Genomic DNA, 25,972 nt, shown 5'->3' on the forward strand with positions numbered 1-25,972 from the left:
CTTACATTTGCCACCTGGGATGTGCGAGCCGTTAAAGATCTGTTAGAAAAGCAACACAATTTTTCTTTCCTTATTATTGAGAAACCAAAGATCTCATGTGACTTTGTAGATGACTTAACACATTTAAAGACCAGGAAGGAAGTTGAGCTGCACTGCTTGCTTGGCTTTTCAGTGGGGCGGTTGCTGAAAATTCAACCTCATTAACTCACGGCTGTGCAGAGGGATCAGAAAATGACTGCCCAAATGACCACTGTGCCCCCCAAATGTTGCTTCTTCAACATCAAGACAGCAACAGTCGCTCTAGGGATCTTCCACATGGTAAGTGACGGGACTGAAAGGGGGGGACAGGGAGAGGGAGACGAGAAAAGAGAGATGGAGGTGTAATCTTTCCAGAAGCTGTAATCATTGCAGATCACAAGGTTTCCTGACTGTTGACTTCTGTGTTCCCAAAAGAGAAAAAACAATGATTTAAGAGGGATGGACAAAAGAGGAGAAAGGGCAGGGAGCAGGAGGGAGTAAAGGGCAGGAAGAAATTTATTGTACTGGGAGGGTTTTTTAACTATTTTTTCCCTGGATCTACCAATTGGAGCTCATGGAAACATGCTCTGCCTCCTGTGTTTCCCTTGCAGCTTAATACAGGAGTACCCATGAAGGGGGTGTGTAGCTTGGCCAGGGCTCAGTCTACCTGGACCTGTTGGCTAGAAACTGGGCAGCACATTGGAAAGTGCTGAACTATGGGTCACTGGAGGGAGGAGGGATTTGGGCCCCAGGCAAGCAAAGGGCAGGGGGGAAAAGCTGCCTCATTCCTCTGTCTACGACCAGTTGGACACTATATACACTGTTTTGGTTTCTGTTTGGATCTGCGGTTGTGTTCAGATGCCAAGCAGCAAGCATAACTGCTCAGGGGTGGGTGCAGAGGGTGGCAAGCAGAGACAGCAGAGCCCAGAGGGGCATTTCTTCCATCCCACCTGGTTGCACAGACATGCTTTCAGCTGGCTTGAAGTCACACTGAGGATGTGGTTTCTTGCACAGCGGAGGCACTTAAAATAATCCCACCTGTTGTGCTCGGTGTGCACAGACATGAGTTGGGAGCCTGCAGGGTGGTAACGGTTCATGGGGGGTTTCAACCCATTCCTTGCACAGGGGAAGTGGAGTGAGGGGACCTGTAGCCTGCAAATACGTGTTGGGCATGGCAGCTGTGGCAGCTGTGACACACGGGGGAAGGACATGCCGTGGTCTCCCTGCAGCACCAGTCTGCTTTCCTGGGGCAGCAGGAGCAATGCAAGCTGCCTGAGCAAATCCTCACTGCACCATAGCCCCTTCCTCACTCACACAAAGCCAAGACAGTGGTCTGACATGCTGGTTTAATGGCTTTGACTTCCACGATGTCATGCCTCCATATAGCGGTGGAGGATTCAACTCATGAAGTGAAAGGCAAAGAAATCTGGAGATAGCTTAGTTGCTTTTTTGGATAGTAAGATAGAGGGAAAGCATTCAGTGAATGATAGGATTTTATAAACATGCCAGGAGTCAGCAGCACTGTGGGTTGCTGGAGGCAGCGAGTGAGGGGGCGGCTGTGCCTCGTGCCCTGATGCCAGGGATGCACCACATCTTCATGCCAGGTAACTGCCAACATCTTTCCCCTGTCATTACTTGAAAGCCAGGCACAGTAGTGGTATTTCCATGTCACATTTTAATCATTTAGAGACCTCAAAAATATTCTGAGATTGGTTAAAAGAATCATGCAATTTTGCAACCTTTTTTGCCTTCTGCTTTTTGAACATCTAGATTACACATTGGGCAGGCTACTCCTCTTTCACCACAAGCTCAAAGCTTATAATCTCACTGCTTTAAAGAAAAATAAATTGCTGCATTTCTTGTGCATTCTCATGACCCCAAGACACAAAAATTGAAACATATCAAAGCTGAGAGTTTTCAACAGAGCACAAGCAATTTCTGGCAACCAATTAAACATATAACCATCACAAAGGGATGGTCATGAACTGTTTAGAAATGGGACCCTACTAGGAAACATAGCCAAGATCTGAAGAGGAGCTGGAAAAATTAAAAGTCTGTACAAAGGTGGGAAACACAAGACAGAGAACTACAACACATTTTCTCCAGAGAGCTACAAGCACGCCATACAATGTGAGCTGTTATCAGTGGTGAAACAGAGATACAGAAAACAAATTATTTTCTCCTAGGTGGGACGGTCATTCATAAAAAAGCCTCCTTTGTCTTTCTCAGAAGTCAGCAAATGCTCTGAATTGGGCACTTTTTTCTCATAAGTGTTTCACCATGATGCTACTAACAACAACAGAGATTCCAAATTTGTGTGATGGAGGAGAATGAGACACCACCTTTTGGTGCTGGTGGCTAACAGGGAAAACTTAATTACCGGTGACATCATATGTGTTATTTCAAAAAAATTTTGTGTGTTTGTTGAAGGCACCAGGTGAGTTCTGAACAGCAAAAGGCAGAGAGCCTTGGAGTGAGCCTTCACAGTGTTCATGGAAAAGAGTTTGCAGAAGAGGTTCAAAGGTACACTGAGGGCAAGCAAAAGAAACAACTTTTCTTTGCAAAATGGCAAAGGCAGAAGTTGTAAGACAGATGTCCTGGGTCAGCCTTGAAGTCCAGCAACCTCCCAGTCCGTCTCCAACAGCAGCCAGCAGCGGCTGCTTAGAGAAGGTATTGGAAGCAGGACAGGTACTAAGTGATCCCTGCCCTGTGCATCCTCTGCAGTCAGTACATCAGAGACTTCTTGAGCTTGAGGTTGCATGAAAACTATCATGTTTACTAGCTGTTGTGTTTAATAATCTTCAGATCTGTTCTGCTCACATTTCCTTTTCAATCATTTCCATGTTTGACAAATTCTAGTGTAACAGGGCTTTCTATGCGAAGAAGCTGTTTCATATAGTCTTTTTTATTGCTGTGAATGTTGTCCCTTTCCTAACTGTTAGCAGTGGAGACATGATTCAAATCAAAAATTATGTGTGGTTTACTTAGCTGTAGTTTATATCTTATCCTATATAAATAAAAGGATAGGTACCTGTGACAAAACACTTAGATCCTCTGCATCACTAACTAAAAGAGGGTAAAGGACTGATCCTGGGCCCTGAAGCCAAGGGATACTGCCTGGCTTGGGGTCAGCCCCTTCTGGAGTGGATTGGTGACAGACAACTAACAACAGCAACTCAGCATGGGATCTCACTGTGGTTTTGGAGTGGATGCTGCAGAGCCACAGCTGGATCCTTGCTCTGCTCTCCCTCTGCCCACATTGATAGTCCCCAGTGCCAGGGCTACCTGAATAGGAAGCAGCCCTGTGTCTCTAAATGACAGCTCTTGTGCAGTTCAGCCGCCGTCGCAGTGACCAGCTGGATGTGGCTGGTGGCCAGGAGGGTTTGAGGTCACTCTCTGAAAGTTTGTGGAACGTCATTGCAAAAACAGAATAGTGATTACCATAAGGTATGCACAAGCATGACATACAAGATAAGTGCAGGACATGTGGTGCCAGAGAGCATTAGCAACATGAAACTTGGGTTTAGATTGAGGAACCAGAGATGCTCTTGAAGACCAGGGCTGATCCAATAAAGCATACAGGGAATGGGCAGGGGCAGCCTGAGCTGGCAGCTCTTCAACCCTGCTGCTGCTGGCTCCTGACAGAGTGACCATCACTGCGATACGGGAGCCTGTCACTCCCCAAGTGCCTGCCAGTCCCACTGTGTCTGTACCTACTGTATCATCTCTGTGGGTTTCTTTTACACAGATCCCCTTAGAAAAGAGTTTATTTTTTTGGAGATGGTTGTCGTGTCTTACTTCTTTAAGAAATAACACAGAATAGCAACCATTTTTTTCCCTACCTCTTCTTCACCTTTGTGATCATATAACTGCAGCTGGGCAGAGGGAGGGGAAAAGAAAAGGGGATTTATAACTCAGCAGCGACTTGGATGATTTGCTACATCAATATTGTTGGTTTGTATCAATATAAATTATTGCTGTGGGTCCTATGATGAATTGTAGTGATGCTGGGTGATAGTAATGCCATCAAACACAAGCTATCAGGCTTTGTGGTGATGTCTTGTCCTCCTATAAATTAGATTTGTCTCACTGTTGATCTCTCCATAGACAGTTGAAATAAATCGTGGACATTCTCAAACAAACGGGGAAGGAGAAGCAGGGGAACAAGGAGGGGACAGAGTTGTGTGATTAGCAAAGCTTCACTGTGTGTTGTGAGCTGACTTGCAGGTGACTTTCAAAGGAAGCATGGAGGAATTTGTCCTTCTGCTCATCAGCTCCTCCCAGGTGTGAACAGACCTCCACTTATTTGACATTAGCTTCAAGAACAAGGCTGGAAAGTTGCTTCTGTGCATACAGCATGGGCAGAAAACCTGCAATTCATTTGCTACTAAACCTTTATTAGAGACAATGGTCTTAGAAAGCATCACGTCCGTACCTTGGTCTGGCCTCAGTCGTAGACGAGCTCTTCTCTTCAACAGCTCTTTAAATTTTACTCAGGGAGCAGAGTCTCATCTCTGGGACCTTTCTCAGGTCCAGTTGCCACCTGTGGACATGATTTGTGTTCGTACAGAGCTGTGATTCATTGAGCTTTCACCAGGCTGTGGCTGATCCAAGATGTTCAGCAGACCCAGTGCTGTTCCCTTATCCTGGAGCACCTCTGTTGCACAAACAAGACGAGGAGAAGGAGGCAGCAGGATGGAAAAGACAAAATGTTTTGAAAGGAAACCAAATGGGAGTAAAACCACTTCCCACTTCATCCTACCCTGCCACAACAGCCACTTTTAAATTAAAGTAAGGAAATGTGAAGCTCTGAAAGTACAGCAGTTATATGTGGTGTTATTTGCCTTCAAAGTGCTGGGTGTCACCTGTTTGGTGTAACGCTGTCAGAAAACTTCACAGCACCTCATACACTGTTGGAGCAGCATGTCACTGTCCCCAGTGACCTCTGTTCATTATGGCTTCAAGCTCTTCCTGCAGAAACACTCAGTGTGAAAGAAAAAGAAGCACTCATCACACCAAGGCCATGTCTATAAAGAAACATTATTTGGAGATCGGTCAAGCTGCACATATTTCAGAAAAAAATTACACGTGACACAACCTCTAACAGCAATTTAACCCTACCTCAACTGCAGCAAAATTATTCACCAGGGAACAGGGGCTGTGTGTGTCATGCTATTAAGATTCTGTCTTGCAAGACACCCCCAATTTAGTTACCTTGATTTAATGACTGGCTCTACCTCAGTCCTACACTATTTGGCCAAGTCACTTCATTTCCTGGTGTTACAGATCTTTTACCAAGGAATTTGAAGCACTCCTTTTAAATAGAAACAGCAACAAAATGAGAGGTGTCCTCCAAAAGTTGCAGCTATAGGAGATAGAATGAGAAAGTCTGGCTGCTGGAGGGGCTGGGAGACTGCAGCACACCAAGCCAGCTGCAAATTGACTTCTGGAGAGTGAAATTTCGTATTTTAAGCTTGCCTCTCTCCTGTCGTGTCATAGCAATAAGAAAGGGAACTGGATGCTTGTCTGGGCAGTCCTGTCTATCTGAAATGGAAACCTTTTGGTTTCTTCTGGAGCCGAAGGGTGAATCTTGAGTGGGAATATATACAGTCTTGGGGAGCAAGGAGTGCCAAGCAGACACTGCATCAATCTTCCTCTACCTTCTTCTCAAATTGAGGCAAGCAGCCCACTGTAGAGGTTTCATCACCTTATATGTATATTCTCTACAGAAATAAATGAGATTGTCACATGCAAGGCAGCAGCATGTGAAAGGCAAAGTCGGGTGATGGAGAGATGTCCTGGTCCTCACACAGCACTTGTGATGGAGAACCAAGGGAAAGGCCTATCATTGTCTGTTTTATCTCGTTGCAGTTGAGTGGATCATTCTTTCTACGCAAAAGACCTTTTAAATGGAAAGCTTAAACTAACTTTCTCTTTAAAAGTATTCTCCTTAATCTTTCAGGTTGAACATGGGTTTTCTATCTGACATGTACTTATTTTATGTGACTGCATTTGGTATAGTTGTGTGGCTCATTTCAACACCTGCAAGGAAACCAGGGACACTTCTGCTCTAATGTTCCTCTCTTTGACAGACATTAGAGATAGTTCTTCATACTGAAGTTTAGCCTTTGCTTTTGCTCTGGCTGTAATTCCATCTGGGGTAGGAGCATTTGGGATGTGATGTCCTGCTTCCACTCATTTGTCTTTCAGGAATGAAACTGATATTTAGGGCTCAGGTCATACATTTTGCTCAAGCCTCCATTTAACAGAAACCTGAAAAAGCAATTTCTTCCTGTATTTCCCATGTTGACATTTGAGGGGTTTGACTGACAGTAGCAATAAGGGAAGTGAAATCTCTTCAGGAGCATGTACATGAAACCTCTCAGACAAGTTAAGGCACTTGAAGTCAGTGTGTGATCTCTATGTGTAGTTAGTTAAGAGATCCTTTACATCCCAGGGGAGATGGTCAGGTGTAAAGAAACTTCAGATCAATGCAATTTCATCCTTGACAAGGTTCAGTGTTTCCATGGGACTTTAAATTCTGTTACATTAAACTGAATCCATGTTCATTTTCTTGTGTCCCCACGTAATGAGATCTAGATGTTTCTCCTTTTCCTATCAGCTTCACAAACAAATTGCAAAGTTCATTTACTGCATGGCAAAAAAAAAAAAAAAAAAAAAAAAAAAAAAAAGTGTGTCTCATGTAGCTGTTGAACAACCTGATATTAGACAGGCCAGGAAAAAACATGACACATCCTTTCTTACGACTCAGACTCTAGACAGTATTCAGGGGGAAGGCTCATAGTGGGACACAGGGTCCCAGTCCCCACTGCAGCAAAAGCGTGACTTGGTGGATGCTCACTCTAGAATCAAAGCTAGAGCTGTTCTGGAAACTGCACTTGCAGCTTGTGGCACAAAAAGTTGATTAATTTGGTTTTGAATATAGTTTCTAGGTCTTCTGCAGCTAATGCAGAGACAATGGGAGAGTCTGCATTCAGTTCCTGTCTCTGCTGCAGGCCACCCCTCCCAGACATCCTTCCCCATTTCTGGGGCAATGCAAAGCCTTTCTTTCCATGTTTCTTTGTTTTGTTTGCTTGCAGTGTCAGCCCTAGCCCATCTGACTATACATTACTCCTGCCTGAACTCTGTCTGGATCTCATATTGCACCTCCATCCAGTGCTCTGCAAAAGACAAAAAATATTCTCTCTTCTGCGTACTTAACCGTTAGGTTTGCCTCATCACCCTCCAGTTGCTGGTTTTGTGTTGTTTCCCACACATAAAGTTTGCAAACACGAGCGCAGACCACAGCAGTTCCGCTTCCTCCTTGCCTGCATCACTTCTTGAAGCATTTGTTGAAATGAAAGGCTGCTATAGCTATTGTGGAGAAGTTGTTTCAGCTCTATGGTACCTGAGCTTGTGTTGATCTTGGTGGCAGACACAAACTTGCTTCCTGCCTCAGTGTGGGGTTCAGATAACTCACAGACAGAGGTTGTGCAGTTCAGATAAAATGGCTTCTCTCATTCACCTCTTCACGACAACCCCTTGTGCTTCTGTTAATGGTACTTTTGTTGACGGTCCCTGTCCCTGGTAGTCTGCAGAATGGGTGCTCCCAATGCTGGACCCAGTGTTAGTGAGGTGAAGATGGAGAGTCATGTTGGCAGAGGTTTCTCCATTTTTTGCACATGTCAGGATTTCCTCTCTTGCAGACTCAGTTCCCACATCTCTGAGTTAAAAATGCACAGGGCACAATGGTCCATGCATTTCTCCTGGTCTGACTTCTGCTCTTTGCTCTGAGGCTGTGCCCTGTTGTTGTGGCAAGAGATCCTCCTGACAGGGGTAAATCTCAGGCAGAGAAGAAGTGGCAGCTCTTTGCACAACATCAGAAAAGTCAGAGAGCCTGTCCAGATAGTGAGATGCAGCTGTGGGGTGACAAGCCCGTGTTTCCTGCATTCTTGGGGAACTTAGCAGCAAACTTTCTCTCCAGTCACCCACACTGTTAAGCCAATTTAAAAATAACACAGTATACACTATGCTGCTTTGGGAAAGTGCAGCTGTAGGTATAGGACTGGCAGACCATGCTATGCTCCAGCTTGCTACAGCCTAAAAATGCAGAAGAAATGAAAGACATACCAAGCATGAGGGAGGAGAGCAGATATTGGAGAACAAGGAAGGAAGTGATGAACAAGGTGAGATTCATGGTGCTGTCAGGAGTGTGCCATCTCACTATACAGTGCTGAAACTGTCAGTAAGATAATGAAAGAGCAATAAATGGCATCAGAGTGGTCCTTTACTCCAAGAGGTGTTATTTGCTCCACTGTGGCCTTGGACTTCTTGTTCTTGGATCCGCAACAAGTTTGGTCCCCTTGTCATGTTCTGTCTGTAGTGTACACACTGGCAGGGTGGGATTGTCCTCAGGAGGGATGTGGTGGGCTGTCTGGTCTTGTGGCAAGTTGTTTTCTGGTTATACTTGCACGGAAATACCCTGGTTTTGCTCTCTGAGGTGCTCCATGAGGTCTCCAGCCTTATGGAGTTCTTCTGCAGCCCCTGACTGCCCCGTGCCCCACACTCATTTGGAGCTCTCCCTAACCTGGGGGTTAGAAATTGTTTTTTTGCTGCAGATCATCACTCTTTGGATATAGAAGTTCAGTGATAGGACTGAGACCACAGCTCTAGACCTCACTCCATCTCACAGCTTGCTAAACTCCGAATGGAATGAACCCTGGAGTCTGGGGTTTGATAGTCCGATTTGGAAACTTGGAGGAAATCATTTTGGTTCAATGTGAAAAAAGCATATCTGGAGACATTTCTCAAATAAAAGAAGGAAAATTATATTTTTGTCAATGAAGTAGAATAGCTAGACTTACGGAGAGATCTTCATTCTTTTTGTGTTTCTTTTTACATTTTAAAATACTGTTGTTACATTTAGCTCAATTCTGAAGCAAAATGTAATTTCAAAATGTAAATCCAAGACTTTCTGTATAAATAATGTTAAAAAAATCCTCATTAATTTGTAATTCCTCCATCCTCCTTCAAAAGCTTCCAGAAAAAGACAGTTAAACCCAAACCATTAACTGATAACTTTTGCCTCAATATTTCCTTGTACAGGATTTTAAACCCTTCATGACTGTCTCACTTGGAGACCCATCCTGCATTTAGGACTTGTGGCCATTGCATGCTCCCTGGAAACAACTTTATTGATAGGAAGTTGGCTCAAGGCCCACTGAATTGTGTCTTTTGCTTTTGTTCTCCTAGGTTATGAGCATTTTGCTGCTGATTGAGTACTCCCTGGAGGTGGCAGGTGGGAAAGGCTTTTGCAAAGACCTGGACAAGGATTACTACAGAATTGGTAGGTCACTGGAATGCTGGAAAGCAGCAAGGGTCTGTGGAGTTGTGAGGGAGCCCAAGATCCTGCACTGGTCCCTCTTTGTTTTTCATCAAAGAATACTGGAAATGGGTATTCAGAGTAGATGGGCCACAAGCTCAGATCCAGAGACAAAATCTAGGCTCTAAAGATTTGGATTTTGGTTTAGGCCATGACTGTGTTGTTTTTTTGCAGACGAATGTGGAGCCTAGAGAACCTGTATTTATTTCAGTGGATCAGGCCCGCAGCCATAAACTCTCCAGTACTATCATATTCCTTCAGCCTTCCCACACTCTCTACAGTATACTTTGCATTAATCTGACAATCCCGGCTTCCCCTTCTCTTTCTTTTCACTAACTGTAGATCAATTAAGCCTTACACACACTGTTGGCTTCCTTTACATGTTGGGCGTTTTTCAGGAAAACACTGCCGTGTCTGACCAGCTCCTCAGTGGACCTAGTCTGGCCAGAGACCTTGAGGTTCTGGAGCAGGGAGAAATCACAATCCCACACCACATCCCATGGTGTGTGAGCCACCTGACATTGCCTCCAGTGCCCTGCCCTCTATGCCATGGAGCCATTCTCTTCTCATCATCCATCATGCCATGCAGGGGTCTCCTACCTCATAGCTGAAGGCACTTCAGAGAGCTATACCACTCCACCTCTCTTTCCTTCCCCCCATCCCTTTGGCCCCCACCCCCAGATTTTCCCACCCCCTGGTGTTTTTTGCAGAACATTGGTTGTCTGGAAGAAGCAGACAGGCTGTCTCATATCCCACAAACAGTCACAAACATCACATTCATCACGGCTGATTAAATTCCTACAGCTTGAGCTCAGAAGAATCTAGCTTAGCTTTCAAGACCTGGCAGATATCTCGTGTGGAGTGCCATTGAAAAGAAAACAACTCTCCAAACCTCAAATATTACTTAACCAAGCTAATTCTGCTTGAAACTGTTTGGAACAACAAACACAGGGTGCTTTCTTCTTTTCTTAGTCACTTTTCAGTATAAAAACCACAAGTTGAGATAACCCTTCTCTGCTGTGTGCAGAAAGACGGAAACCAAGCTCCCACACCCTGCATTGTCTCTCCCTACAGAGAAAAATGCAAGTCACAGCAGTAAGGACTTGCCTCTTCGCTGCTTTTCCAGTGTGTCCTTCCCCAGGTTGCAAGCGTGCACAGAGAGGCCCCCTGTAAGTGGAGGAAAAGGAAACCAAGTACAGCAGATTCCTGCATATCCCAAATATACTTGTCCCCGAGGTAGGAGCCAGACATAGTGGAAAGCACCAAACCAGGCATAGTCACTGTCTGGGTGAAGTTATTGATAACAGATGGGTTCACATTTTTCAAAAGAGACCAGCTGGGTTTTAGGAGGCACCACTGTGATCCACCAAGGCTGTTTTCAAAGGCATCAACAGTAAGCGGAAAATGGAAATTTGGGAGAGTCCTGCTAATAGGACACCAAGCAAGGATCTGCTGTTACGGTTCACACCTCTCACACAGGCCACTATTTCCAAATCAGTCCAAACTGGGTGGGTTGGAGGCTATTTTGCTTAACTGTGCTCCACAGAGATCCCTCTGCAGCTGTGTCTCAACTCAACACCCAGTGGAGTCTTGCACGATGATTGCTTTGGTAAATACTTTCTGCAGAGCTTTCCCACTAGGGAAACATGCAATACACTGAACAGGCTCTAAACCCGGCTGTTTTCCAGGTAGCTGGGATCAGCACTACATAGGTAGGAGAATCCAGTTTTCCGTTTCTTTAATATATATTTCTAGCTCTAATTTTACAGATGAAAACTGAAAAACATGATGCAAGTGTGACCTGAAGTTCTTTCTCCCTTTTTTGGGGTTTGTTTTTTTATTGGTCACGGGCATAGTTGGAAATATTTTTTCCTGATGGTGGAGTACATACATGCATTCTAACTAATATAGTAATCTGAACAGCTGGAAACTGAACATGATATTTACAGATCAGAATAATTCCCCACAGATACAGTTATATAAAAATGACAATTGTTTTTCATAATTTTATGCAGAAAGATCATCTGAGGCCAATAATTTTTACTTTTCCTCAAGTATCTAATTAAACTATTCTTTAAAGTAGAAGAAACAAATCATTGAGACAGATTTTTCAGATAATTTCAGTATGAAACCATTATATGATTTCTAAGCAAGACATGCATTTCTGAAAATCTGGAGGGTTTGCTTTAAGAATAGAACCATTCTGAGTGAAATTGGCCCCATTTTTAACAACCCCCCCTCTTCCCACACAAGCAAAGTGACAAGTCTTCCCCCCCCACACCCTTCCACTGCCTCCTACACAAAAAGGAACATTTTATAATGAAATCCCCAGCACTTCCACTTGGCTTCTCTTCCCAAGCATTTCAAAGGGATCTGCTTGGGAGATTGTGTTTTCTGATTATAGTTGGAATAAACACAGTGCAACCCTTCTATTTCCAGAAACGAGCAGGGAAGAAATACAGCAAAGCAGTACAAAAAGTTCAATTTGACTTCAAAACCCAGATGGAAGAGTTGGAGAACAATTTGGGGAGAGGTTCTGTCAATGCCCTCAGCATCTGCTGCTCTATTTGTAGATCCTGCCAGATTAAAGTACGTCTCAGAATATATAATGCTAATGCTCTAGTCATGGCCCAAGAATATAAACAAGGCAAGGTTTATGGGAAAATGCTTTTCACATGATACAGTAGGAAAAAATACATATAGCAGTTCTTCATAGGGAATCAGAGTGCTCTCAAAATTTCTCAGCAGTATGTTTTGCTGCCTTAAAAAAAGGTATGGGATGGGCCTCAACTTCCACAGGTATGGTCAAGGAGGGGAAGGAGAATTGGGATTGTTGTAGGTTTTTGCAATTGCCAGAGTAATGGGAAGGGTGAGTGGGTCAGCCGCCCTTAGAAGAACAATGCAGCCTGCTACTCTTGGCTGTCTTGGTTTACAAGATGCCACAGGCAGCAGAGGACTGAGAGTGCTCCTCTGAAATTTGCTTTTCAGTTAAAGTTTACCGAGAAATTAATATAAGACCTGCTGAAAATATTGGTCTAAAATGGGAAGAAGACCCAGGTTCTTCTTTGTCTTTGGGAGCCTTGAAGATGATTTTCTCACCCCTAGTGTGGTCAATGCCAGGATGCTGGCTAATCTAAAGTAGATCTAAATGTACTACCAAACTAATATTTAAGAAATAACACAAGATTAACTTGGCCAGGCAGAGGAAACAGGAGACAAACTTTGCTGCATGGTGATTTGGGACATTCAGTTCTAATTTGGCAGAATAAGGTTCACATCCCTATGCTGTATCTCACATATAGCTGAAATTTGGATGAGCATTTCCCATGCAGCTTCCCCCATTTTCAGTCTATTAGAAATCTCGTCCTGGAGCTCAGAAGCATTCCTAGCAAAAGTCTTCTTGGCAGTGCTTCATTCCTGAAAGCATATGAGCTTTGGCAGACTAACTTTTCCTGATGGAAAAATAAAACCAAAAAGCAATCCCCCAAAAAGCATTTCAATTAAAACGTCCTTACCAGTTCTAAGCTGCTAACAGGAATGGTTTTCTGCCTTGAAAAGATTACACCCCACTGCTTGACATAAGTCAGATCTTTAGGATGTCTTCAATTCATGCCTGTGTACAGTATGAGTGTTAATCACTTTTATTTTTCATTAATGACTATAAAAATTGGGGCTGTGGACAAAGTACAACTGGAAAAGTTGTTTCAACCTCTGTCCAGTCAGCCAAGAAAAATACCTCAGTTATGCCTGAAGTCCTGTGTGCACAGCATATGCCATATCCTATGCATACCATTTCCTATGCAGAAAATATTCCCTCCTCGATGAAAAGCGAATCCGGCTAAAGGGACTGGGAGGCCTCTTTCCCTTGCTGGTCCTGCCCATCCTTTGAATGCCGCCATCCAGAAACAACTCCCTGCAGCTTATCAGCAACACAGAATCAAGTCACTGCCATCCTTGACAATCTGTGAATGCAACTGTTAAACCACAGCTTTATGAGCCCTGTTTGTTCTTCCCATGCCAGTTTATTGGGCCATAAAATACAAAGGGGTTTCTTTGCATTCATGGGAAATATTAGGACTCATTCAATGTCCCTCCTGGCTATATTCAGGGAAAAAACCCTAATGTGAAGTTAATAAAAAATAGACATTTGGCAATAAATACTCTCTCTTCCTCTTTGGGTGGGGTTTTTTGGTACTGCTTGCTAGCACTGCAAATAATTAGTGCAGCTCTATGAGGCTCTGTCATATGCCCCAATTCTGGTTACACCACCTCCCCAAGAAAAATTATATTTTCTTCACAGCACATATATTCCTTCTCATTGAAATCCCTGGGATGTCTGTAAGACTCGCGTAGTCTCAGTGAATTTGAATAAGAAAAAGCGTATTTATTTGTTTGTTGCTGCTGTTTACACCCACATGCTTTTTTCCAAAAGTGCACCCCAAAGCGGGCAAGCTTTCACCACACTCTGCCAGCGATAAAGAACCACTGCCAGTGTGGAAGTGGCTGTGGAACTGAAATATTCTTGCAGGTAGGCTATTCTAGGGCTACAGGAGTGAAGCAGGCTTTGTGAGGAGCAATATTTCTTCCTTGCCTGATTTTGTAATCACTGAATCAGAGCAAAAGTAAGGTGGATCTGGGAAAGTCTCCAGTCCAACCTCCTGCTTGAAATAGGGCTCACTCCAAAGTTGGGGGAGCTTTCCCAGGACTTTGTCTGGCTGAGGTTTGCAGGTTCCCCAAAATTAGAATTCCACAACCTCTCTGCATCCCTGTTCAAAACTGCATCACTTATTGTAAGATTTTTCTTTCTTTTATCTGGAATTTCTTTTATTGCAACAATTTCCTCTTGTCTTGCAATAACAGCCCTCAGAGAGCCAACCCACCTTCTACAAGCACAAACCCTGTTATTCTCTGAATAGTCTGCTACTTTTTAAGGTGCTGTAGAGGAAAACATTATTCCTGAGACAGGCACCCAGATGAACATGCAGGAGGAATAGAGTGTAAGACCATAGAATGATGCCTCTGTGTTTGAAATTATACAGGTGCTCAAGTTTGGTTCAAGATTCCTAATTTTTGCCTTTTTCTGAGGGTATTTAAGTACAAAAGAGACAAACGTTCATCCTACAAAGGCCAACTAAGCATGAAGGGAAATACTGAAGAGACTTCAAAATTAACATCTTATATTTTTGGATAACAGATGCTGGGTGTGGAAAGAGCCTGTTAGTCACAGTAATCTGGTCTCTAGGGTCTGCTGTGGATGCAAGTGCCTCAAGCCCCAGGGACCCCCAGGGATCTCCTGCTGGTTCAGGAAGGTAACTTGCCACTCTGCCAGCCCTTGCGGAGTATTCAGGTGGCATTTGGCCCCTGCGACACATACTGCATTCCCACCTCATGGAGGGTTTGCACAGACAGGGCTGAGAGCCAGCAGCTACCACTATCTAAGGGGGTCACTCCTTTAGCCCATCTGCTAAATGTGCTCCCACAAAGGACAAAGTCATTTTGTTTAAATAAATCTTTGATTACTGAGATCAAATCCACTGGTACTAAAACAGCCCTGGAATGGTGAGATTTACTGCCAGCAGAAATGATGATTATATTTGCTGTGAACAAATAGGAGGCAGACAGTGTTTTCTCTTGGTTTTCCTTTTCTTTCCTTCCCTTTGTGTCTGTAGGGTTGTGGGCTTTTTCTTTCTTTGTTATTTTGTTTAGGGGTTTTTTTGATCTAGGTTCTGCTTGGAAAATTCAGCTGGGTTCTGCAGGCAATTAGCTTGCAGAAGCAACGGCCAGTTGCCCAATTAATTAGTGAGCCTGCCAAGGGAGCTGGAGCATGAGAACATGTAGAAAGAGGCAGAAAAACACAGCTGCCTTGAATCTGAGGAAACACCTTGCTAAAGAGATAAAACCTCTCAGGGGCAAACTTCTGATGGCTGAGTCTGGGAGAAAAACCAGGGGAAAATGGTTTCAGGCAGTTTGGAGTTTAATGGGACTAGGACTGTCTCCTTTTATGGCTGTTCCTACAAAGGCTGAGTCTATCGTCTTTGTTAAACTCTTTTTTTTTCATTTTGAGTTTATGCTGTCCTCATGTTAATCTTTGGTTCTTTGTGCACCAGACCACAGCTTTATCTCTACTCTCCTTCTTCTCAAAGGTGGGTTTTCTGCCTTGAAGTTTAGGCTCCTTGTACCACCCTTGTGAGCTGTGAAGCTGTGAGCAGCCTCTTCTGCAGTAAAGCCCTTTCTCCATTGCCCTCTCTGTTCTCATCTGGGGTTTGCTGGAGTTGGGTTTTCTTTCTTTGCTATTTCCTAAGACTTATTCCTCTTCTGTGTTTCAATTCCTATTACTTTGTGGTAAACAGATCCTGCATTTGGGGGTTTTATCAGATTATAAGTAAAAGCTATTTTCTTGTTTTCTGCCACCAAAACTCTTTTCCTGGTGTAGGTTAAGTGTCGGTTGGATACCTTTGATCACCTCCTTATGTCTTGAATGTCTGACACATCCATGTGCAGCAATTCATGTAGTGCTGCACCCTCTTGAGATAAGCTATTTTTACTTCTTTTGAGGGGTGCAGCCCCGTCAAAGGCTTTTTCCCTCTGAGCCCCAGAAAGGAAGAGGCTTCTCATCAGGAAAAGCAGTACTGGTCAGAGCTTCTTTTCAGACCAAAGGTTCCTCATCAGCAAATCTCATTTCTGGAGGAGACTCAAATGCATTGCTAATTCTTGATAAGATAGCACGTGAAATTAAAATATCTTTTCTGTCAATGCATTTAAGTTAAAAAAAGTGCATTCTCTGCTAGCAGAGTAAGGATGTGAGGAGCGTTGCGGTCTGTGCCCTCTGCCCTTGCTGCCAGATGTGGCTCAGCCCAGCTGTCAGGCAGGTCCTCTATAACCCTGGAAAGGCTCCAGAGCTTCTCAGTATCGTCTTTGGTCCTTTCTCCAACTGCCGTTCATCCATACCCGTGCTGCCTAGCAGAGCCTGGAGGCAGTACTTGACAGTTTGCATATGCTACAGCTGCTGCATCTAATGGGTGCCCACCTCCTGCCAGGTGTCATGGGCAGCACGGGGAGGTAGGTCTGCCCTTCTCTGGCATGGCTCTCCCTTTGACTTGGGCTGGCTATTTGCGTTGGCTCCCTCAAACAGAGTAGCTGGCCGAATTATGATATAGCTGTCACTGTTCCAATGCAAATGTTTTGTTACCTTAAACAGCGGTGTTGGTGTTATCTGCCTGAAAAAGCGGGATGGGTTTCTCTGCATCAACATCTTTTTAAATTATTTCTGTTGTCAGCAAATCTAGGAAGTGAGGTAAGGACCCTTTGGTGTATGCCCAAACATTGAAATACTCCCTCACCCGCTAAAGAAGTAATGTGATACCAAAGCTATAGGCAAACACTCAAGCTGGGGAAGATGGAGGGGCGTTTTCATGGGGGGAAAATGGATAATATGGAGAGGTGAAGGATTTCAGAGCAGCTGGAATATATCGGGGATCCAACAGGCTAAAGCACAATTTCTAGATTTCTTTATTGAAAGCAAGTGAAATGGGTAATGGCAAAAATAAAGTTAGGCACTAGATTTATTTAATAGCCGTGAAATAAACTGGCAGAGGAGAAAGCAAGCCAGTAATCAAAAATTTCCGATATTTGAGAAGCATACTTATGGAAAGGATCGGTTGCTTTAAAATAGTAAGAAAAGTTAAAAGTTTGGTTCTTTTCTAATAAAATGAAACCCTTTATTCAAGCATTTGGGAGTTGGATACCCCACACAGACTGCTGCTATTTTAAACTCAGGTAAAAGCAATAAGAAAGAAATCAGAGAGTGAGTTGGAGGATGCACTGTGAAAGACTGTACATTATACAGAGGCAGATAAAGTAGCAGTGTTTTGCCTTTGGAGTGAGCTGCTTTTTTTTTTTTTTTTTTTTGAGCAGCAAACCAAATTTACAAAAAACCTCACACTGTCCAGACTGTTGTGAAGACCAAATGTGTATACCGTACGGTGCCAGCAAGGTTTTGGTAGTCATCACTAGGGCAGGCTGCAATAACAAGAGGGAAAATTGCTTCCTGGGAACTGTTCAGTAGGAAACTACATCTATGTAAGAGATCGCCTTCCTGCACCCAAAACAGCTGACAAAGATTACTTTCAGCCCTGTAGGTAGAACTGTCTCATGTTGTTCTCCTCACACATTTATTTTTAATGGGTAAATTGCATCCTACAGCTAGAGAAAGTGGAGGTGAAATATTTCACTCCAAAACTCTGTGATGCATTCCAGCAGTGGGTGGTTAAAATTTGTGCTTCTTGTCTGCTTGAAAATCTTACAGATTTTTCATGAGATTTTACTGTTGGTTACTTTGTCTGTCTTTGAGTCTTAAAATAATTTCCAACTCATACTTACTAATCATTAGCTAAAAGCACTGTGCTTTGTTTTCTACTTCATTTTACCTTAATATTGTAGCTTAGGATACTTAAAATTTCAGTCCAGGCAATAAAGGCTTTTGGCTCCCATGTGCCTGAGCTGATAACCTGCTCAAGCCAACAGCCAAAGAAACAGAAATTTTAAAGACAAATGAAAAAGTGGGTGTAGAAAGGGAAGGGAGGATTATTGTCCAGCTGCATGGCATTCATCCTCCCACATGTACAATTCTTTCTGCCAGGCTATCCCAGTTTAACTCTTCCTTAGAGGTATGACTGAATTGTGACATTAAGCTCCAGATTTTAGTAATGTGGTAATTACTTTTATTACTTTTAGCTGATGTCATCACCAGTTTCCTGTTGATCATCATGCTGTTTGTCATCAGTTTCAATCTCCTTCTTGGTGTGGTGAAGGTATGTTCTCCACAAATGGTATTTAGCTGCTGGGTGAGGCCTCTCTGACTTAAGAGGTATTAGAGGAGGGGACTAAAGGGTGCTCACTGAAAATGCTGAAGTATGATCAAAAAAGCAGATAAACATCTGCACTGTCTTACAGAGGTGGAAGGTGGCTGGTTTGCAGTCTCAGGCCCATCTGCAAGGCTGCTAACTGCCAGATTTACCAAATCTGGGTGATATTTCCATCAAGAGTATTTTTTGTGTTAAGGATGGAAATGTTATGGTTTGGAACTGTTGCTTTATTGCCTCATTTCCTTGCTCTCTTGCAAGTCAGATCCCAGAGGGGAACTGTAACTCCCCTATTACACTGGGGATTCGTTTCCCATTTCAGAAGAAATGACCATACATTGGTGTGGGAACCCAGCTTTCTCTATAGTGTTAAGTTTTGGGGACAGCTGAAAGACAGCTTTGATGGCATCACGTGGAAATGTCGCACAGTGAAAATTCACAGAAACTTTCCAAGGGGGTAAAAAAAATCTATGTTGATGCCCTTCATTGCTTCTGAATCAATTATCACCACAGTATGTGGAATTAGATGCAGAAAATCCAGGAAAGTGCTTATTCTTGGAGTACCTTAATATATATCATTTCAGGTATTGCTGAATATAGCTGGTCCCATTCTCCCATTCAGAACAGAAATAACTGGCATTGCTTTTCTTTCTCAGAAAAGGGAACGTCTCCTGATCCCATTCCTTGCTCTACAAGTCATCGACTTTCTCCTCAGCCTCCTCACAATGTTCAGTTCCTACATACAAGTCCCAGAGATCACTTCTGTGTCCTCCCTGAGCCACACAGTAAGTAACCCCCCACTTCTGGGGTGGTCTTCTCTGTTCTCTCTGAGATGGAGACAGACACGAAAGGTAGGAATGGAGGATCATTATGGTTTTTCATGACGAGGTAGTTTCTATAGTGTCTGGAGACAGGGTGCAATCCTTGGGGGCTAGGAGGTGCGTAAGGAAAACTACTGAGAGCTGGGACATGCTTTAGTTTTCCATGTCTGGGAATCTTCCTGTTGGTTTTATTTTCTGTCTCATGGCTCTGGGGAGGTTGTTACGGGTGTGCCCATGCTAGGAAAGGAAGAGTTTGCTAGAGATAAGCTAGGAATAATACTGCTTCAGCTAGAGGCCTCTTCTGTGGAGCTCGTATCAATCAGACCAGCAAGATGGTTTGCTCATCACTTTGGCTAGTTTAAGTGAATTAAATAGCTTAGTTTGTCAATGTGAACAAAGCACTGGCCCTGTGTAAAATGTGGAAAATCTATAGAAGTAATGCAATCATGTAATCATAAGCAAATTTGTTTCCTGCCTTTCTTGCAGCAGGGACACTCGAAGATCCCTTTCCTGGCTCTGCAGCTGCTGGACTTCTGCCTGAGTATTCTCACTCTCTGCAGCTCGTACATGGAGGTCCCCACCTACCTCAGCCTCAAATCTTCAGACAATGGGGTAGGTTAGGAGCAAGCTTGGCTGATTTTTCATGCTGTGAACCCCTATGAAGTTTCTTTCAGTGGCTGTTAAGACAAGAGTAAACTTTCTCTGATCTCGGAACTGCTCTGATGACAAAAGAGGAAATTCCATATGTTCTCACCAACAGAGTGTTCTTGACTGACAGCTTGATTATGCATGTGTTTCTTAAAAGTACACCTTGTTTTTTCTTGTAAGAATCTTATGGATGCAAATTGCAGAGAAAAGTGATTTGGATAGAGCCTATCTGCCTGCACTGAAAATGCATCAACTTTTCATCTTTATTAAACAGTCATACTTTTAGTTCTCATTTAAATAGTCTTCTGAAAATCTTTGCCAAAGGTGTATAAACAGTAGGAGGAAAAAATATCCCTGTATTCCTTCTGGTGAGGAAAGGAAGGTGGCTTGTCCCACCTTTCTGAGAGGCAGGCTGATCTCCACCACTTTGTGTGACCCTGGTAGAGGGAACAAGTTTTTGACTGCGATCCTCTCCCTCTTTTCACAGGGCTTTTTGCCAACCCTGGAGAAGTTACCAACACAGGAATATGCCAAAGTGATGGTCACCTTCACCATCGCGTTCATTGCTGTCCTCTTCCTGAAGGTAAATGGCTGCAGGGTCTAGTGAGGCTGACATGAAGTTCTGTTGCTTGGGAGATAGGAGGAATTGGTTTTATTTCTCTCTCAAATCTGCCAGGACATCGGAAAGCCTTCTTGTTCCCTCCTTGGGCATAATAGTAGCTGTGCCTCAGCATCATGTCTGAGGCAGGTCTAATATTCAAATCACTGGGTTTATGCAGATGTGAGTTATAAAGAAAAATCTCTCTTATATCCAGAAACTTTTACTGCCCATTCATGTCTAGAAGTAGAAGATGTTTGAAAACAAATATCAGAAACTCTTCTGCTATTGTGTGCCAAAATAAAGTAGATCATTAAGCAGCAGGTTAGATCTTCTACTTGGGTAAGTCGCTGTATCAGCTCTGATTTAAGCGGAGTTATGCACACTGATACCCTGAAATTTAATTAAAACCCATGAGCTGCTAAATCCTGCTTACATCTCAGAAAACGCTACTGTGAGATGGTTTCTATTCTTCTTGCTTCAATGGATCAGAGAACAGGTTTTTCACTGAGGGGTTTCAGACCAGCTAAGAAAACCATATCTTTCCAGGTACTTGAGCAGATTCTGTCACAGTGAAAAATGCTACTTGTTAGTTGGAAAACATTTTTGTATTCAGACTCTTCCCAGGTGGTCAGACAAGCCACTGTGGAGTAGAGTGTCTTGTATGATTGCACTGCAGACATGGCTTTATCATATCTTTCAATATTTGCATAAACTGCGCAATAGGAGTGGAGATAACCCTGAAACCCAGCTGGCAGTGTGGGTCTTCAGCAGAAATCTCAGTGACCTGGCAAATTGGTTGATTTGAATTTTTCACAGGGTTAGCCACAAGACTGCTTAACTTGCAATGACTTCTTGTGATGGAGTTTGTAGGAGGAGGGATGGGGGAACAATAATTAAAAAAACAAGGGACAGGCACAAGTACACCTTGGTCTACTAAACTCCCCAAAACAAGTCATTATGAACCCCATCCTTTAAACCTAGTGACAATCTCTCCCGTCTTCCATGTGTAGTAAAACTATTTTCACAAGAGAATTCCTTCCAAGTGATAAAAATCTGATGCTGAATGTGACAACAACATGAAACATTTTAGACCTAAAAAGACCATTTGTCCAATTTAGGGCACATTGGCTTCAATTCACTGAATGCCCACACCAAGGTAGCATCTAAATATGCTGGACTAGCCCAGGATCTTTTTGCATAAATTGCCTTGCTTAACGACCCATCACAATCATTTATTGCTCTTATACCAAAATGTTGTTTCTGTCTATCTGATGCTGTTTGCCTGCCAAATTGCAATTACTGTCCCCAAATAGTTATCTGCATCCCACACCATAGCACACACAATTCAGCTGAAAGTTGGTCTGTCAGATGGAGAAGAGATGGGGCACCTGCCCCACTCAATGCCTCTGCCAGTGACCTCATATGAGACCTGCAAGACTTTGCCCACCCTTTCAGCAGGAAAGATTTCTTTGACAATGTTAGGGGGATGGTAACACTCCTCTCCTTCCTTTCTCCCATATACCACCACCCTTTGCAGGGAACATGTCCTGTTGCAACGTGGAAGTCTCTTCATGCAATTTCACAGCTCCTTACCGGTGTGGTGGCTGGTTGTATGTTTACTTCTAGAGCCCCAGTGATGATATCATCAGTTGTTCAAGTCTAAGTTGATGCAAAGTATTCACCGGGAGTAAAGAGCTGATGCTTACATGGCACCATTATAGCAGTTTCCCCTTCTGATCTGTGTAGTCACAAGTAATATTTATCTCACCTCAGTATCATAAAGTCCTGCTCCTCCACCACCACAGTGATAAGAATGTAGAAACCAAGGGGAATAAAACATTTCTGATGGGAAATGAAAGAAAGGGTTTAACATAATTACTTCTGAAGGAGCCCACTTCCTGACCTCTAGGGACAAGCTTCTACCCACTTATGTCAATAGCTGCCAGTTTTCCCTCATCAGTTCAGTGTGGAGAAGGGTATGCTACAGTGACTCTTGTGTGTTTTGAGTTAGCCAGTAATGGGATGATCCCAAGGTCACAGGCTGCCATTACATAAGCTCTGTGTACTAATGTATTCTGCTTGAACCTGCTATTGCTTGCAGCAGTCTGAACTGAAGTCAACTTCATTGAATTTGGTGCAGATACTGGGTTGTCACTGAAGGAAATTCTTCCCGAATCAAAATCAAAGAAAGGATTTTTTTGTTCTGTGATTTTTTTTTTTTTTTTTTAACTTATTGAGGTTTCTTTCATGGATGAGTGGGGGTTTTTGTACAGTTTATATGATGGCTTCAGTGTCTTGCATGTTTGCTTTCTGTATGAAGAGGCTTTTGGAAAAGGGAAGGTTTTTACAGTATTCCCTAGAGGTGGTCAAAGTTTGGATTTACCTCTTCATCTCTGGAATTTTGTTTGAGAGATGAATTCCTTCAACTCAGATACTTCATTCTTTATTCTCGTTCTTTGTCTTGGCTTTGTGTCAAGACAAACAGTCCTCATTGTTCTAGGAAATTCTAAGCTACCTGGCTTGTTCTCAGGGCATATAACTCCCTATGTTCCTTTGAAAATGCCAACTGTTTTTAAAGCAGACTTTTATGCCAATAAAAATAAGAGGCACACGACTTCGCCTCACTGCACAGAGTAGGCAAAATATTTATTTAATATGGTATGTTTCACAGGCCTTGCTTATTTGCTTGTGCCACAATCCATCAATCGATCCATTTTTCTCAGAAAAGCTCTATTTATTGCATCTTGTAACTCTATGAGGTGCAAGGCGGTCTTGTCAGAAAAGTGTAACTATTGCAAGTGTAGGATTTTGTTGAATGAGCTGACCTTGCAGGTCAGTTGTAGTTGATCAGGGAGCCTTGGATCTCTGTGAGGTGGATGTTGTGCCCAAGGTGCTTTTCTGAGACATTCAAACTTTGCAGCCTGCTCAGAAAAATAACATGAAAGACATGCTTTCCTTTCCTACCAAATGACATTGCACTCTCAGAGGTCTTAAGTATGTGCTCTTTATTTAGTGGTATTACTAGTCCTATTGACTTCCCACACCAGTGTACTGTTCTGAATAGATGGAGTTGTCACCCTTCTAGTGAAGAATCGAGAGAGACTGACTTAAGGCCCTGAGGGAGACAATAGCACACTTATGGCAAAAGTGGAAATGCTCTTGTTGACTTGCAATGCAGTGGCAGACTTCCTTTTCCCGTTCCTTTTCAGGCCTATATGTTCAAATGTGTCCTGGGCTGCTTTAAGTATATTAGAGCCAGCAAGAGAGAGGAGGTTAAAGTTGACCCACAAGCAGCTGAAAAGGTGAGTAAAGGTTGCTCCAGATTCACACCCTGAAAAGTAATGGTTCAGACTGGTAAGATGCATGATGATGCTTACTTTTGCTTTTGGTGGTCTGAGAGATCCTTCAGTCCTTCAGATGTGCATTAACAGATAGTAATAATCAGATTCCAATTTTATTATGTTCCTTTAACTTTACTTCTGTATAAAATCTTTCAAAGCCAATGGTATCTGCAAGGAACCTGAAACTCAGGCTTCAGGCAAAGCAGATAAATGGGACTATATCACTTGTATTCTCTGATCCAGAGATGTGGTTTTAATTTCAGTTGAACTTTGGTTTCTGTGCTTAATAGTGCTACCCTTCTTTAAAATTAAGTTTGTCTTCACTTTTACTGGATCAATGTCTGAGAGATCTGGTGCACTGCCCTTCATCTTAACAGTTTGTTCAATAATGAATGTCAGTGTCTTTCCTTATATTACTGATGATCTCTTTAATAGTTGCATCGAGCTGCTCTGACAAAATGGAAAGATATGGAAGACCTTCCAAAAATAAGAGATACTGATGAAAAGTAAAGAGGAAGAATATGGAATGCTAAGTGTAGGCATTTGTCTTGTTGAAACTTGGCAAATATGATGAGCCTTGTCTTGCCAGCAGTGTGTGTCCCTGGTGTGCATGCATCATGGCCCTCTGCAATGATCTGAGCTTAGCTTCTTTGCTTAGGCAATGAGGCTTACATTCTGGACATTAAAGGGCCTTGGTCCATTTATTGTAACCTGACTTTGGGAGAAAGGAGGTAAGACTGGCAGCTATGTGGTTATAAAGTGCTACTGACCTCTAAATCTTCTGGTTTTCTGCTCTTTACATCTTACAGCCCATGTGGTTCTTTTACTCTGCTTTGAACTAGGTAGAGAAACACACCCAAGACCAAATCCATTTGAAACCCTTCATATGGTCCCCAGAGCATAACTAATGGTCTTCTCTTTCAGGCTGTGTTGCCATCGTATGAGGAAGCCTTAGAGTTGCCTTCCAAGGAATCCCCACCACCCTATGTAGAAGTCTAAGCTCCGCTCACGGACAGAAGATGACATCTGTATTGCTGTTGGTGCCTCTTACCCCTTCTGTCAAATAGTCAGCCTCACTAAGAAGTCCTTACTTTATAGCAGTATAATGCTTATTACAATCCAACTCATTTTATGGGCCTACAAAGAGTGATGGTGAACCACTGGAGTTTGTGCCTTGTTCTACACCGGCAATTTTGACTTGGTACTACCAAGGTGCAGTGCTAATCTTGATAAACTCGGCATCAGGCACCACAGAGGTTCCCATCACTGGCCTTTGACATCTGGCTAATGTGAAGTGTAGGCACTGGCCTGAATCCCTTGTCAGGCTTGCTTTATGCCAGCAAGATGCTGTTTCTCACCTGTCTCACATCTAACTCAGCAGCTGAGACATTTAGGAAGTGGAATGTGGGGAAAACAGGAACCTTTTCACTGAGATAGTCCAACCCTGAAGCTATGCTAAGCAGCATCTTTTAATGAGGACCCTATGGGAAAGATATCAGCAAAAGAATGAAGATTTCAAATGAACTACGGTGCAGCTTTCATCCTGTCTGCTTATGATGATGATTAATAGTGTGTACTCCAGAATATACAACATGCTGGAATTGTCACAGTATTGCTCTGCCGTTTTACACCTGACTGCATTTTTTTGCTTTTAGTGTGACTTGAAAGATGAGTTTCAATTAAAAAAAAAAGTGTTAATGGCTTCAATACTTTGCTGTCTGATTTCTGAATGATGTTGCCCTTGCTGTTTGGCATATGTCACAAAGAAACAGTAGTTTGCTTTCTAAAAATATTTGTTAGCAAAAATGGTTCTTTGGCCTTAGGTCAATGTTATCTCATGTGTGTGCTTCTTGCAGAGGAAGAGGTATTTCTAACAGCCAACCTGAGCAATTTCTAGAAATCTAGCTTGTTACTTTCTCTTGTACATTACCACTAGTGACAAAGATCCTGCTTTCTGTGGCACATTCATGACTGAGTCTGATTGCACAGGTCAGTCTCTGTAGATGTTAGTGAATAGGGTTGCTGATGATGGATGAGAGGTACCTGGAATTTAGCATCTACTCACCTTTTTGAATTGCTGCCTGCTTTTTTAAAACAACTCAATATGAAAGTGTAATTTGCTCAGTAATAACTATTCCAGCATCATCCACAGCATGGGCCACAGCCTGGGGTCTTTGTTCTGCTCTGAAACAAAACAACAAGCTTCAATGGAAGACATAAATATGGAAGTATAATAAATAAGAAATGTCAGTGCTGTCCCATGCTCTTTTCACTGGATGAGTATTTGCTTATTTGGGGAT

General features: G+C 43.0%; 1 protein-coding gene across 1 annotated transcript; it reads left to right on the top strand.

Annotated features, from left to right (window-relative positions):
* On the top strand, nt 1-25,379 carry LAPTM5 (lysosomal protein transmembrane 5). Its single transcript, XM_009963979.3, has 8 exons — nt 1-318; nt 9,271-9,364; nt 18,134-18,210; nt 18,918-19,046; nt 19,569-19,694; nt 20,218-20,313; nt 23,541-23,633; nt 24,597-25,379. Exons 1-8 carry the CDS (start codon nt 232-234, stop codon nt 24,669-24,671), a joined length of 777 nt encoding a protein of 258 aa, XP_009962281.2. The 5' UTR covers nt 1-231; the 3' UTR covers nt 24,672-25,379.
* The last annotated feature ends 593 nt before the right edge of the window (nt 25,380-25,972 follow it).

The sequence above is a fragment of the Tyto alba genome, unplaced genomic scaffold (assembly GCF_018691265.1).
Source record: "Tyto alba isolate M040663 unplaced genomic scaffold, T.alba_DEE_v4.0 Super-Scaffold_20, whole genome shotgun sequence".
In the NCBI taxonomy this organism is placed as follows: Eukaryota; Metazoa; Chordata; class Aves; order Strigiformes; family Tytonidae; genus Tyto; species Tyto alba.